At 41.5% G+C, this 15,797-nt stretch overlaps 1 protein-coding gene across 1 annotated transcript; it reads right to left on the bottom strand.

The window, feature by feature from the left end:
• Positions 1-6,411: 6,411 nt before the first annotated feature.
• Positions 6,412-13,432, bottom strand: zmynd19 (zinc finger, MYND-type containing 19). The gene is made up of 6 exons (XM_049604535.1): positions 13,170-13,432; positions 11,382-11,441; positions 11,182-11,288; positions 10,289-10,429; positions 8,308-8,488; positions 6,412-8,124 (listed from the first exon to the last, which is right to left on the bottom strand). The coding sequence occupies exons 1-6, from the start codon at positions 13,218-13,220 to the stop codon at positions 7,981-7,983; spliced, it is 684 nt and encodes a 227-aa protein (XP_049460492.1). The 5' UTR covers positions 13,221-13,432; the 3' UTR covers positions 6,412-7,980.
• Between the last annotated feature and the right edge of the window lie 2,365 nt (positions 13,433-15,797).

The raw sequence follows: 15,797 nt of genomic DNA, 5'->3' as shown, positions 1-15,797 counted from the left end.
CCCAAAACATTTAGATTTAACATTTAGATTTAGATTTAGATTTAATATTTAGATTTAGATTTAGCATTTAGATTTAGATTTAATATTTAGATTTAACATTTAGATTTAGATTTAGATTTAGCGTTTAGATTTAACATTTAACATCTAGGTGCCACATTTAATATTTAGATTTAACTATTTAATATATTTCTAATTTAACAAATATTGCTGTAAATGTGGTAAAAGGTGACGTTAAAAAAATCACAATACTTTTTTAAACATTGTTTGAAGCTAAATGTGGCAAAATGTTGATGTTATTTTCAGTGTGAGACACTTTACAAACGGCACCCCATATTGAACATGACACTAAATCTTATTCTTATTCTTTGCTTGTTTTTAGGACACAGATAAAAAGGTTACTCATTACATCTTGAACTTTGAACTTTATGTACAACCAGCAGAAGCATCTTGTCACATCTGCTTATACCTTTATTCCCTTTTCTTTCATTTTGTATTGTTTTTAGTAAGTAATATCATTTCTTTATTGGTTTAAAGGGCAACTACACCTATTTTCAAAATTTCTACACATTGTTTCTATGGTCCCAAGACAGCCCAAACACATTAGTAAACACAAACAACTCCCAGACTTAGAGTGCTAAAACTCATTAAAAAAAAAAATAAGGAAAGGAGCATTCTTTGGGTCCACAATATCAGGCTCTGAGTCACTGTCTGCAGAGCAGCTCCAGACTTTATACTTGATGACATCACAAGTTTGAGACTAAAGCCTGATTTATGGTCCTGTGGCGTACCTACGACGTACCTACGTCGTTGCTGTGACGCCGTCGTGAACCCTTCAAACTTCTCCGTCACTCCATTTCGTCGCAGTGCAATTCAACGCCAGAGCGATAGGAGGCTGCGTTCCTTTCCTGAATGGTTTTCCGGTCACAGAGAAATGAACGCGGAGCACGGACAGACGGCTCCATCCGTATCCGTATTGAACGTTGAGCATAAATAGGCTTTAATACTGCAACATCTACATCGCAACAGAAGATGTTTAAAGATGGCGGGGATGGCGCAATCTGGAAATACGGAACCGGAAATGCGTTGCTACCAAGCAAACCAATTACAGCCCTCTCGGTCTGCCCTGGGTCTGCGTCGCCTCAACGTGTATTTACATTTTTTGGGGAGGTGCACGTCAGGCTACGCCGGGGGCTACGGCGAGCCTTCTGCGTAGCCACGTACCCTACGATGTAGCGACGTCGTTGATTTAACGCAGGACCATAAATCAGGCTTAAGGCTACTTCTCTGGTTTCTGGCTTTGAGAGACAGTTGCTCAAGTTCATAAATATTGATTGAACTTTCCTAGACCATGGAAATAACATACTGGAATTCTTAAAGAAAGTGGTTTTCCCCTTTAAATAGTGCTCTAATAGTAATCTTTTGAATAATTAAACTAAACTGAACTAAAACATTTGGCATGACATTAAAAGATGTCTTACCTACAAAGTAAATGATCCATCGTCTAACTCTGGTCAGGAGGTGCTCCAACACAGGGGGTCCATTAGAAGCCATTTTCAGCAGGTATGTTTGGCTGTAGTTTTCCTCTTTAGGTTTTTCTTCAGCTCAGTTCTCAGTTTGTCTTCTAGAATTTTTTTCCAAGAAGTCAGGTATTCAAGATTTTAACTTTCCAGGACACAGGTTTAGAAAGTCAACTTCTGTCAATTCCAAGTGCAAATGAGGAGTTTAAAGGGCATGCAACTCAAACATCACCTGGGTCAAACGTTCTGTTTCTATGACTTTTACTGGCGCACGTGCATGCGAACGAGATTATACAGTAAATGGACTGTTGGATTTATGTGTGCACAGATTAGTGATGTGAATCATCTTCTGTCGCCTCATCAGAAACTCCTGCAGCACCTGATGTGTCTTGCTATATAATGATGAGCATGCACAGCCAGGGTGCTGCAATTCACAACATCTTTAAGGCAAGAAGTTGTACTCAGCATGTGCAAATTATTGTCTGTATTTCCAAAAACAGAGAATGTTCAAACCATTTAATTTAATCACAAAATATTAATATCCAGAAATAATTCAGCAGTCAAATAAACAAGTAGAATCAAAGTAACTTGTATCTGACAGGGGCAGCACGGTGGTGTGGTGGTTGGCACTCTTGCCTCACAGCAAGAGGGTTGCCGGTTTGATCCCGGGCGTGGGAGCCCTTCTGTGCGGAGTTTGCATGTTCTCCCCGTGTCAGTGTGGGTTCTCTCTGTGCTCTCCGGGCACTCCGGCTTCCTCCCACAGTCCAAAGACATGCAGATTGGGGACTAGGTTAATTGATAACTCTAAATTGTCCGTAGGTGTGAATGTGAGCGTGAATGGTTGTTTGTCTCTATGTGTCAGCCCTGCGATAGTCTGGCGACCTGTCCAGGGTGTACCCTGCCTCTCGCCCGATGTAGCTGGGATAGGCTCCAGCCCCCCCACAACCCTGAAGATGAATGAATGAATGTATCTGACAGGATTACCAAATAACACACATCCAATAGTCAGCTGCTGTTCTGCAGTAATGGCAATAAACAGTTATCTGATCATCGGATAAAAAGTGCTTTGTACAATTGGCCCTACATTCATATTTGGACATGTCCATTTCCTCTATCTTATATCTGCCTGTTCGTGTGTGTCTCTCTCACCTGGGGTGGTGTTGCAATTTATTTGGAAAACCCAAGCATGGGATTAAAGGTCCAGTGTGTGAGATTTAGATGGATTTAGTGGCATCTAGGAGTGAGAACTACAGATTGCAACCAACTCAAACTTCTCCAGGTTAGAATTCCTTCAGTCTTTATTGTTCACAAGGTTTTTTTTACCAGGTGCCAAATTATCCCCTGAGGTACAAACAGACCTACCGATTTAAACCAGTAAAAACACAGTTTTTCAGACACTGCTTGTTATGGAAGGGCTGCTAACTATGGTGGTCACAAAAACGCAAATGGCCCTATCTAGAGCCTGCGTGTATTTTGTCCATTCTGGGCTACTGTGGAAACATGGCAGTTCAACATGGCGGACTCCGTAGACTAGGACCTGCTCCCTATGTAGATATGAACACCTCTTTCTAAAGTAACAAAGACATGATTCTTATTTTTAGCTGATTATACACTAAAATAAACATACTTATTATATTATATGCCAATATATTATGCCAATATATCCTCCTGAATCCCACACACTGGACCTTTGAAGATGATGTTTACTGATGAACAGATGACTCCAGAGATAGAAGTGCACACAGTTTTAAAAAAGGCATAGTGTGTTTTAAAATGATGACCCTGTTGACACATATACATGTTTTTCTATCATGCTAGCTACATAAGTACATTATCAGGGTTTTAAAAAACAACTAGTAATTAACAAGAAAAACAAATCAACCAAAAGTTTTAATGGTGGCAAACAAAAAAGTCCAGCTTTGAGAGCAGTGAAGCCACCAGTCCACAAACTGAGTGATAAATGAGCTTTGACAGCAGTGGTATCAGCCTTCACATCTTTGGGGACAACATGCAACTCACCATCGAATCAGAGGGGGGGCAGTGATGGAGGAAATTGATCTGACCAAGCAGTCTGTTGAACAGAGCATAAGTGGAAGATCAAATATCAAAGTTCCTGTAGCAGACATATAGATGGCTTCTTTGGCTGCATCTTTCAGTCCACACCTCATCTATTCAGAGAAACAACTGTTAGGGAATGTAAGACCCCTTCACACAGACATAGAGGGACATCAATGGGTCCACAACTAATGATTATTTTCAGTACATATTTATCTTTTGATTTTTTTTTCTGAATAAGTGATTGTTTACTTAAGGGGTTCTCAAAGTTTTGCCATACAACCACTGGCTTTCTATACACACAAAATGCTTCTGGCCTATCACAAGCCTGTGGGCTGCACTTTGAGCAGCTCTGGGAAACAGTGCCATAGTATTGTGAGAAATACGCCATTAAGATCAAGGTATTCAACGTAACATAACATAATGCAGAGAATCTTTACATTTGAGAAGCTTGAATCAGCAAATTTGTACTTAAACGATTAATCTAATGAAAATGGTTGTTGACTGATTCTCTATTGATCAACAACAGACTTTTATTTTTCTGACTGCTAGGATAAATTTTACTGTATCTGAAAAAGAACAGATATACAGTAACTGGTACCCCCTCACTTTAACCTCCCCTATTTAGCATTTATAGGTGTTATGTATACATTTGCAGCTATAGGTAGATATGTTAACTATACCTCTCTACCAACATCTTCCTCTCCCTTCTCTCTCCTACAGTACACACACACACACAACTCACCTCCTGATGCTTTCCTTATTGGTCAGATACACAGGATGTAGTTTTATACAGTCCATGTCAGCAACAGTCATGTTTACAACAAGAAAGTCACTATATAAACTTAATATCTCACTGGAAACAAATTTAACATGTCAATAAAATAAATATTACTCCTGACATCACAATACTTGTGTAATAATTATGTAAGCATAAAGAACAGACATCAGTAAAGGACACTCACTGTCCACACGTCGGCTGCCTCAGGTACATTTTAAAATAAAGTGAGAGAGACTACGTTCATACAGCTTTCATCTTAGTCTGTTTTTTACAGTTTGCTGTTAGTCCAGCGAGATCGATGTGCTTGTGTAAACCACGATTGTAAACCATAACAGCGGTGAATGAGAGACTGCGGACAGAGCCGATTAAAACATTGCTTTCTACATGCTGAACACATGTTAATAAAGCACTGGCTTTTTACTGGTGAGGGTTTTAATGCACTTACTTATAGTAACAAGCATAGTTGTCCTCAACTAGAGTAATATTGAAGTTATACTCCTCTCATCTGCACTGCGGCCTCTCTGCTGTTGTCTGACTCACTCTGTCGTGTTTGTGTGTGTCTGCGTGTGTGTGGAGGTCAGCATGCGGAGAGCAGGAGCGAGGCTGCAGCACAATGATACATGAAACCAAAACTTTAAAAAGTAACAATGAAAAAGCTGACAACGGCTGAGCTTATATATAGTACAGTCTTCATTAATTTACCCCCAGGCTGTTTGATACCGGGTCTCGGTACCAATACCTGGCTGGTCCACTTGGATGTTGCTTCTGGGCCGCACGTGACCCACGGGCCGCCAATTTAATAGGCCCGCCTTAGGTTGTCTGGTTTCACAATATACCTTAGTGCTAGTTTAAAACTCACAGCTACAGCCTATTAAAGTCAGTTATGTCAGCCTCCAGTTATTTTCACTCAGGGATGCCAGCTATTGTATCAGGGTGACCATGGTCCCCACTGGCCCCCCCTTGGGGTCACCACTGATAATAACATAAATCTACATAGAGACAGTGCACAATAACAGACACTTAAAATATCCTTATAGCCACTTACAACTACATTACAGACCATTCATTAAATATTTTAGTTATTATAAACACTACATGGGGTGATAAAGTGTTACCAAATAAATAAATACTGCAACTATAAGAATTTTTTATATTTTAGACTCTTCAGCCTGAAATGATTGATTTTCATTTCATCCAATCAACTTTTATTTATCCAGGTTCTTCTGTTACCGAATCGTTAAGCCAATTAAACCTAAATGAATATGAAACGAAACGACTCCACAAGCCAACTCCAACAAATGAGGTTCATTTTATTTATTATCATTTTACATTGGAAAAGCAACGGTCAGTTATCCCCCCCCCGACTGTACTTCCATTCACATATTGTAGCTCTTTATTCCTAGGTGATTAATGTTTATATTCTTACAAAACAAAAAAGATTCCAGACACAATCTGTACACTCCAAATCCAAATCACACCCCTCCCTTTAACCCATCTATGACAAATACGCTAACATGGGAGCCAAATTTTTTTAGTGCAGTGTTGAAAACCTGTTCGCACACACACATACAAAATGAACAATCAACGAGTCGCATGTACATCTGTAAGTGACATGCTTTACCAAGTGTCTGGACTCCTCACCTAAGACACAAGAGGACACATTAAGCAGGTGTGCATTGTAGGTAATACAAGGAAGGCAGGCGATTGAGGATAAAGGTGACACAGAGCACTTGGACTGCTGTGTCTCAGAAAACAAAGCCAGGAAATGGTTCAGTTCATAAAACCACTCTCCAGAACAAAATTTGCCAAAAGGGTGTGTAAAGGGGGGGAATTCAAGTTTTACACTCCAAGACGTCTCTCACGTGGAAGATTTTTTTTTTTAGTGACAATGATGGTGTGCAGTGTTTTCATGGAAAATCTGGAAGGGCAACACCGAGGAGGACTCACTCATTCATTCAGGATCAGGAAAGAAAATAATAATAAAGTAACGGGGTTGAAATGTTCAGTCCCCCTCCCTGCCCAGAAAGATGTGACATAAAAAGGTCCCATATTGTCCACTTTTTTTTTTTTTTTTTTTTTAATAACGTTTGCCTTCAAATATCACCAGGACAAAAAACATGTTTCACAATCAAATGTTTTAAATAAATATAGCTCCATTGATAGAATTTCTTCAAAAAATAACCCTTAGAGCAAACTCTCACACAAGAAACTGAGCGCTAACCCCCTCCCCGACCATAACGCACACATACCATAACCCTGCAGGTGCAAAAAATACAGTTGAGAAGACAGGTGACTGTTAAAAACCAGCAAACTAAGACTGACTGGAGGGATTTAAACCGGTGTGCCGAATTACAGGTCATAGTAGACTTTGGTAGAAACCATTTCTTACACCGTTTCCTTGTGATCATCGGAAAGGTTTGACTGATACTTTGCGTCTTGTGAACATTAAATATTTTATGATCACAAGAAAGCAGTTTCTTACATCATGACCGATGCCACTAGCTTTATTTCTGTGGGATCACGAGAAAAAGGCCTGTCAAAGTACCAATGCCAAGAACAGTTTTTTAGATAGTAACTGGAGAATTTTGAGGGCAAAAAAAATCCAGTTACTTCAGGTAATTAAAACTTTGTACCTTGTCTTAAACAACAAAAATTCTAGAAAAATAAAATAACTCATGGGTCAAGAAAGAAAATTCTAGAAAAAATTAAAGCCTTTATTTGGCAGCTACTTTATTATAGAACAGTGAAAATATTTTAACCCACCAATTTTTGATTAAATATGAAATTTAAAACTGTGTAATATGGCCCCTTTAAGAAGAGAAAAGACATATATTAACCCAGCTCGTAACCCATGTCGACCATTTCAATGTCCTTCAGTACATATTGGCAGCACATACACATACATACACAAGCATACGCACTCATACACAACCCCACACTCTCAATACTGGTAGTGTGATTCAATCAGTGAAATCTATCTGATGTGTGTGGTGGTTGGCTGCGTGGGGAGTACGGCAGACAGGGAGGCGGCTAAGATGTCGATGACCATGAAGACAGCAGCCATGTGCACCAGAGAGGTCAGAGAGGGAGCAATACAGTGAAAAGGTCCTTGTCCCATTTGTACCGGCTGAACGACGGGTACTGCGGCCCCTGGGTCCCCCGTTTGCACAGACGTCACCAAACCCAGCGGCTGGGTGGAGGAACAAAAGTGGATGACGACAACTGTCCATTTTGTGGTCCAAAGAAGCTTGTCCAGTTCATCAACAAGACAACTTTTTCCCCCTCACATACAAAACCATAGCAGCAGGTAGAGCTCGAGGGTCTTCCTCCTCGAGAAAAATAATGAAAAACAAAAATAATACCTTTCCCCATCATCCAGCAAGCAAGCTATGGAGAATTACCAGTTCTGGGAAGTGGCAGATGTCTTTTTGCTTTATTCCCCTTCCCCTCCTCCATCTTCTTACCCCCTGAATCCAAACCATCAAGCAACCAACATTGTCCTCTGTCGTTAGTCTCATGTCAGCGATTTCCCCCGTTTTGCACTTCAGCCCCAGTGTCCCCACCCACAAGTCTAACCCTATCCCCCCCGTTCTCCCTCCTCCTCTCCCGGGCGAGGATGAGGGCAGATCATCGTTCGGGCTCCGACTCCAGGGCCAGCACCCGCTTGCGCTCGCGACACTGCTTCTTGTGGGCGGGCCAGTCCCTCTGCTGGCACTGGGAGCCACAGTAGCGCGCCACCTGGCAGCGACCGCAGATGTTGAACTCCCGGAGCTGTGGGAGTACAAGGCACAACATTATGTTTGGCTCTGTGCCTGTCTAATGCTTTGGTAGAGTGATCCTATGTAGCAATTTTGCCCTACGAATCAATGTTGGTATAGTGACACTTATTAAATTGAAAAAGTAACTTAACTACACACTGAATTGATAGTTTCATATGGATGTTACAGTACATACCCTCCTCTCAATGAGTGAACAAGGAGGATAATGACACTCATAGTAGGTGCAGGAGCACTCCTCTTCCTCCACCAGCTCCCCATTAGCATTGTAGTAGCGTGTGCGGCTCAGCTCCAGATACTGCTCCTCCACAGGGTCGGCCGGTACCTGCTGGATGGCCAGCCAATACAACGACTGCTCCCTGGACAGTTTCGAGAATATACAAAGAATTATTAGACCCGTACTGCACATTTTACAACAAATATTTATGAATAAGCTGTAAGAAACATTATATATTGGGATTTTAAGATGAAAACACACCAAGCAGTGGCAAGTACAGCCTGTGGCTGCTTTGAGCTCAGTGAGCTCTGGTCTTTTGATTCTGCAGCTAAGGGCAGGCAAACTAAAAGTTGGGAACAGTTTAATTTGGGTGGCAGATTGCAGACAGAATACCCGTAACTTATTAGTGAAGCAAGTCCTGTGACATGGTGACCTATGGTATGAGGACTTTCTTCCCGGCTGAAACACATGAACATGCCTCCTGCATTTCACCACTGCTTAGTGTGTTCTCAGCATTAACTTTTATCTATAACTCTAAATACTGTTAAAGGGTCACCTAACTAAGAATACAAAATTACATTTTTTTAAAACTCATTTCAAACTAAACTTCAGTCAGTCAGTCAGTCAGTCAGTCAATCTAAAATATGCCAATTTCAAACGCCAGTCAAATTCCCGGTGTGCCGCATGATTTACATCGTATAACTTCAGGAGCACGCACACACGCACGTGTGCAACTCACAGATTGGGCGATGTGAGGAAGGGGACCTCAAAGATACACTGGTATGGGTAGGACAACTAAATGATTTCGGCCAGAGAATCAGGTTTGAGAGAAAACTTTAAATTCCAATGCAGGAAGTTCACAACAAGAGTGTGTGTGTGTGTGTGTGGTTCTGAACTAAACAAAAGGAAAAATAGCTTTACGCTCAATTCTTACAAATATGGCTTCTCACGTAAATCATTCATGCATACGCATCAAAAGATAGAAGGAGAAAGTTGTTAATTGTCCGTGTTAAATTTAACTGCAGAGCTCTCACTGCTGCACGGTGCCGCTTGTAACTGACGAGGCTCAAGTCCGCGTGCCGAAGATGCGCAAGTCCGCACGCTTACTGGCGGGTGTGTCCTCAGCGCTAAGGGCTTTCGTACAGGCGACCTACACCATGTCGGCCGTATGGAATTTTTGTCTATTCAAGAAATTACCCACAAATGCTATACACCAAGAATTATTGTTTTATTTATCTATGTTTTTAATTATGTATGCCTTTTTTACTTATTTATTTTAATACTGTACCTGAAGTTATATTTGAGCAAAAAGGAAAATGTTTCTTAACCTGTGTCACTTTTTTTGTGTGTTTGTTTGTTTGAGATCATTATTGAAAAGCTGGTTGTATCTTGGTTAAAATGTTCTAATAAAAAAAAAGAAACATAGAAAACATTGCAATATCTTGTGTGCTGTAAAGTGGTTTGAAAAAAATGAAATCGGAATCGGCCAAAATCAGAATTGGCCGTCCAAACACTGCAAATCGGAAATCGGGATGGGCCCAAAAAATTGTAATCGGTGCAAGTCTATTTCAAACAAAACACAAGACACTTCATGTAAGCAGAGGCCAGTGTGATGCTAATGCAATGATAATGTTGTGTGACCCACAGTAAAAACTTTTGTTTCCCAAAAATATCAGGATACTGAGGAGAAAAAAAAACAAGCTCATGTCCTTTTTTCTGAGCAATTACTTATATTTATTTAGGTTTTCCTGGGAGAAAAAAAAAGTTGTTATTGTCAGGCAAAGCAAGGTCCCCAGTCAATAAGACTAAAAGTAACTAAATAAGGCTTTACCCACAGGTAAAACATCTGGCTCGTGCAGTATTGTACATTGCTACACAGCTACAGAATCATGATTTGAATTTAATTTTTCAGCCTTGAGCACTGGTATAGCTGCAATCCTACCTCTGTTTGCTGGAAATCTCCTCCGGCTTGGGGCTCCAGCCCACTGGCACCAGTCGCAGGTTGTCTAGTCGGTTGTCCACCGTCACAGAGTTGATGTGGATGACTTGAAAACTGGGAGCGATGCCTCCTCTGTGCTTCTCCCTGGGTCAAGAAACATATCCATACCATAGGTCAACCACTCTTTTAGCAGTTACAAAATAACAACAGCTCATTACTATGAAATCTACTCATGTGAATGTGCTAGCAAGACTGCTATTTGCATATTAGCCACTTCCTTGTTTATCTGAACACTCTGGTCATGTGCAAGAGGAACATAAAAGGAGACAAGCAGACCCCTAAGACTTCATCTGAGCCAAAAAAATTATCTGCAGCTCTCAATGGTTTTCAAACATGACTGTGGAGCTCTAGGGACAAGGCTCAGTTTGTATGCTGCTAAACATGGTATATTAAACTATACTATGCCAAACGAACATGGGCGATAAACAGCACTGGATCCTTATGACATAAAGCTTAACTGATAGCAGTAGGAACATTTTTTGAAGGACAGTGTCAGCTACTGAGCACCAGCCTGCACTGCTAAGAACACAAAACAGTATATCTTAGAATATAAAGCAGATGCAGATGCATGTGAAGGTTTCCACACTTTTACTTGTTGCTGTAAAGAGGCCTCCTCAACCTTCATGTTGCATGTTTAACTTCTTTTTAATCAGACTATTACACCAATTCTCATCTCTATTCAGAGGTCATGTTCAAAATTTTTAAGTTGATTATGATTAGAGGATCTCATCAAGGACACTTCCACAGTAAGAATGCTCGCCTACGCACAATCTTAACCCCAGATGCTCCAACAGAAAAAAGCATTTATTCAACACCTAATATAATGAAGTACTCACCAGAGCAGCTCATGCAAAGGCCTCCCTGCCCAGCGGCCTTTGCCGATGTCGAAAGCGTAGGCAAAGATCTTAGCTCCATTGCCATCCGCATCTACCTCCATGCGCGCCTGAAAATGGGATAATGTAAAACAAAATGAACATTTGCACTGTCAGAAAAGTGGTAAGAGCAATATTGAAGCATCCGAATGCCAGAAGTTTACCTCAAACGCATAGTTTTCCACAAGTGGTATGTCCTGCTCATCGATCAGTGTGTATTTTGTCTGAAATGAGAGAATGGAGAATAGTTTCATGTTGGCAACCACAACTCTTACAGGAGCCATCTTCGTGGCATGCTTTAACACAATGACAACTTGTTAAAACCTACATTTTAGGGCGTTTACAAAAAAATGGCAATGTGGAGGAGGGCCTTATAAGCTGTTTGAGTAGTTTTAAACTTTTTTACTGCAATAATTACATAATAAACAAGCAACATAACCAGTAAATGTTTACAGACTGCAACCAGTGATCACTTTTAAAATGATCTGATAAGCCAGCGCTTCTCTACTGCAGAGCCACCACCTGTTATTTAGCTACAAGACAGCATTGCAATTTATTGACTAACCGCCTCAAACCAGAAAAATTAATCAGTTCCAAATGTGGCTTTAGTTCATATTTATGCACAATTTAACTGGCTTGAACAGACTTGCACAGTCAAACAACACAACGTGTTTGCAGAGGCCACAACAGTCAAATATGATAAGCAGTTAAAGGTATGTTCAACCTCCTGTTTGGAGATGGGCTCTCCACGTGACAGCTGCAACACTGACATAAACACCATCATAAACGTTCAAGTCATCAAGAGGAAAATAAGCATAACAAGCTGCTTTTGAGCAAAATAAACTTTTTGTTTAATCTGATTTTTAAATATCAACCACATCTGGACAAGAGGTGCAACATAGTTATGCTACTGAACACCAGAGTCTCGTGTAGACCATTAAAGATACCTGAGCTCTGTCAGTAGGTGGGACTTACAGCTGCACGTGACAAGATACCAACACAGTAACCCCATGCTACACTGAGCATGGTACCACACAGCACGGGGTGGTGGTGTCCACATACCAAAAGGTCGAAATATGCAATGTGACACTTTGTCACCACTGCCAGACTATTGTGTGGATCTTAACAGGAATGACATCATGTAAATAAGTTGTGTGGCTGCTGGCTGGTGCCCAGGAGGACTGTCACTCAGCAGGGGGTCAACTGAGTCCTTACAGCTCAACCAAGACCGTTTATCCTGAGTGGGAATGTCTTGTGACACGAGCAGCCCAGGAGCATTTCTTGACCACCATACAGCCATACTTTAAAAGTCCCACCAGAGTGGAGCGATAATTATGTAACTTAAATCAAGAAACCGTACAAGTTTACAGCAGATAAAGGAGTAGTTTGCTGTCCTGCCGGTGCGTTGTCACATTGCACAAAAGAATCAGTTGATGGAGCATGGCAATGGCTTCCTCATTAGCAGACACTTCACCGTGTAATCCAAATAACACAGCTAGCGTGGCACTGCCGACTTCACCACCGACTGTTAAAATAATACGGCCAACCGTCGAAAATAAAAACAAACCGCCACCTCCGTTTCAACCCGACACCGGTAACGACAAAATAACGACCTCTGTTTTACCTTTGTGCCAATATTCAACCGTTAAACGTCAGCAAACAGCTAGCTAACGTAACCTGCTACATGCTAGTTAGCGTTAGCTTCATAGCGAGACTGTGTGGTGGCGGCGGAGGTACAGAAAACCAGTCTGGCTCGGCCGGCTTTTCTAATCTCTTCAAATGCGGCTAAAATCAGTAAAGCTGTGTTGCTCCTACATCGGCAACGGGTTGATAACCGTTAAAGTGGTTGACTAACACCGACGCATCACCGAGAAACCCGTTTTTCCATCGTCTTTTGTGATCCCCGCGGGCCCTCCCCCGGCCGCACATGGCAGTCCTGGGATCCAGCTCACCTTCCCGGCCACACGGCCGAGCCGTACGATCCCGAGCTTGAAATCCGACATCAGGAGGACGGGCGGTGGTGACAGACGGAGGCGTAGGATCCAACCTAAGTGGTATTCAGGTTTACAACTCGCCGGGGCAGCCCCTCAGCCCCGCTGCGGTGCCAGTTTGGGTGAACTGGTTGGGTGTTTGCCCTGACTCCGGGTCTCTCCAGCAGCAGCCCAGCCTCGGTGACACACCGCTGCTGGCGCAGGAAAGCCGAGCGAACTGTCTGGGGCGGGACGGGACGAGCCACTAATCAGACCGACCAATCAAACGCCACGTTACAGTTTTTAGACTACGAAGCGTTCGATCATGTTGTCCAATAGGAAGCGAGTACTTTTAACGACCGCCTGTTTCAGTTATTACGTCACCGCACTCTCGTGACCACTTCCAGCCATTTTCGCGCGAAATGTTTGATGGCTGGGTGGGACTACATGGAGGGAATGTTATCTTTTACCATGTTTGCAGGAAGAGAATTTACAAGAATTTGCTTCGGTGTATTGGTGCATTACATGAACATAGAAGAAATTTTAATTAAAAATAAAGGCAAACATTGGAAAAACCAAGAAAACCAAATATAGAATCGGATAAAATAATAATAAATAAATACAACTATTACCCAAACTTTGGTGTCAGTAGCCTATTATTGGAGTCAATGGGGTGGGCACCGCAAATGAAACTTTAACCCATCATAGCTTTGTTGTTTCAACTTGACACAAACCTGAAAACCCTTCACTAGATTAAAATGTGCACATTACCTGATGTTTGCTGATTTTGTTTTAAAAAATCTTATGTGTGTTTGTTTTCCTTGTTATTGGTTTCCAAACAGATCATGGCTCTGTCCAGCTGAGGTTGAGGTTCGCCATGTCTGGCTCCTCAAACGCTGTCATGACTGTTCCTTCTTTTATATTTTCCTTGGCTGCAGCCAGGAAGAGGCTATTCTTGTGACATGAAGTTTTGGTCCTAATGGCCTCCTGCCAGACAGAAGTGTTTCAAAGAATTTGTATCCTGCCTTGAATACATGGGAGGGGTCAACCACAGTCTTTCCTGCCTGCCTCTGGATCCTGGAGATGTTCAGGTCCTGGAGGGATGGATGATTGCAGCCATTCATCCTCTCTCTAGAGCTAAAAATGTGCTGCAGTCTGCCCTTATCCATGGCTGTGGCAGCAGATGGTGGTGGACAAGCTGAGGATGGACTTGATAGCCATGAAAAAGTGCACTCCATTGTCTTCTGCAAGTTGAACTTCTTCAGCTTCTGCAGGAAGTACATCCTCTGCTGTGCTTTTTTTGATAAGGACCCTGATGTTCAGCTCCCACCTGAAGTCCTGGAGCCAAGGAAGCAGAAGGACTCCACAGTGTCTACCAAAGAGTCACACAGGGTGATGGATGCAGGTGGAGCTGCATTGTTCAGGTAATCCACAACCATCTCCAAAGCCTTGAGTACCAGGTTGCTCTGTCCACACCAGGTCACCATGGTCAGTCTCACATCTGTAGGCAGACTCATTCCCACCAGAGATGAGTTCAGTGAGGGTGGTGTCTCAATATGGCGTTGCTACTCAGCCTTCCCAAAAAGACTCAATGAATTGTGCATTTTTAATCCATAAAATTTTAGAAGAGAAAAACTTTTCCAGACCCCATAAAAGTTATTTTTATTTGTGTGATGTCATCCCAGTGGGGGAACACTAATGAACATCTGCAGTTGGTTACCTACACCTGTATCCACTCTCCATTCATCCATGCCTTCTACTCATCTGTTCAGTGGTATTTGTCATCAAAGACATGCTGCAAAATTAGGCTTATTGATGTAGAACCATTGAGTATTGTATGGATGAAATAGTATGATGATCATGCACTTACAGGCTGCTGCAGGAGCACAAGGAAAGGAAGAGATAATGAGACAAAAAATGATATATCAAGAAAGGTGTGCTGCTATCACTTACACTGTTCAGAGCAATGAGCTGTGTACTCAGTGGTGTACCCGTGCAAACACATCTGTCTAGTTACGGATGACTTTCAGTTCAGCTAGTAAAGTGAGTGAGCACCATCTGGAGATCAGGACCTGTATTACAGAAGAGTTTTAGAAGAACAATTTTGAATTTGGAAACATATGAAGATTTGAGATATCATCAGTTATGACCTAAAATAGTAAGTTTCTGAAATACAGTCACATTATTTCCATTGTTTGTTGAGTTGTTGATTTTTGGTTTTCAGACTTTAAAGAAACACATGGTTTTCCCTTTAACAATATTTTGATTTATTGGTAAAGTTATGATGATAGATAGCTTCCCAAGAAATCTTAATCCAGTCTTATATGGGAAAGAATGAGAAATGTCACAGACCAGCACCCATTTTCTCTAGTTAATGAATTTAAGTCCATTGAAAGGGTAACCAGAGAAGAGAGAATTTGCTTTTATTTTTGTGGTATTCATTTTTCAAAACTCAACAGGGTGTGTTAAGAGAGAAAGACTGGTGTAATTCTCTTTTTAGTAAAGGCTTGCAGTATTAAATATTTCTATTTCATTATTATTCACTTTAATACAGTATGCATTCATGTATCAAGCTCTTTCACAACAAACCTTTGTTCGTTTTATGATGTG

Source organism: Epinephelus fuscoguttatus, linkage group LG18 (assembly GCF_011397635.1).
Source record: "Epinephelus fuscoguttatus linkage group LG18, E.fuscoguttatus.final_Chr_v1".
In the NCBI taxonomy this organism is placed as follows: Eukaryota; Metazoa; Chordata; class Actinopteri; order Perciformes; family Serranidae; genus Epinephelus; species Epinephelus fuscoguttatus.
Note: the sequence above shows the minus strand (reverse complement) of the source record. Positions and strands in the feature narration are given on the sequence as shown.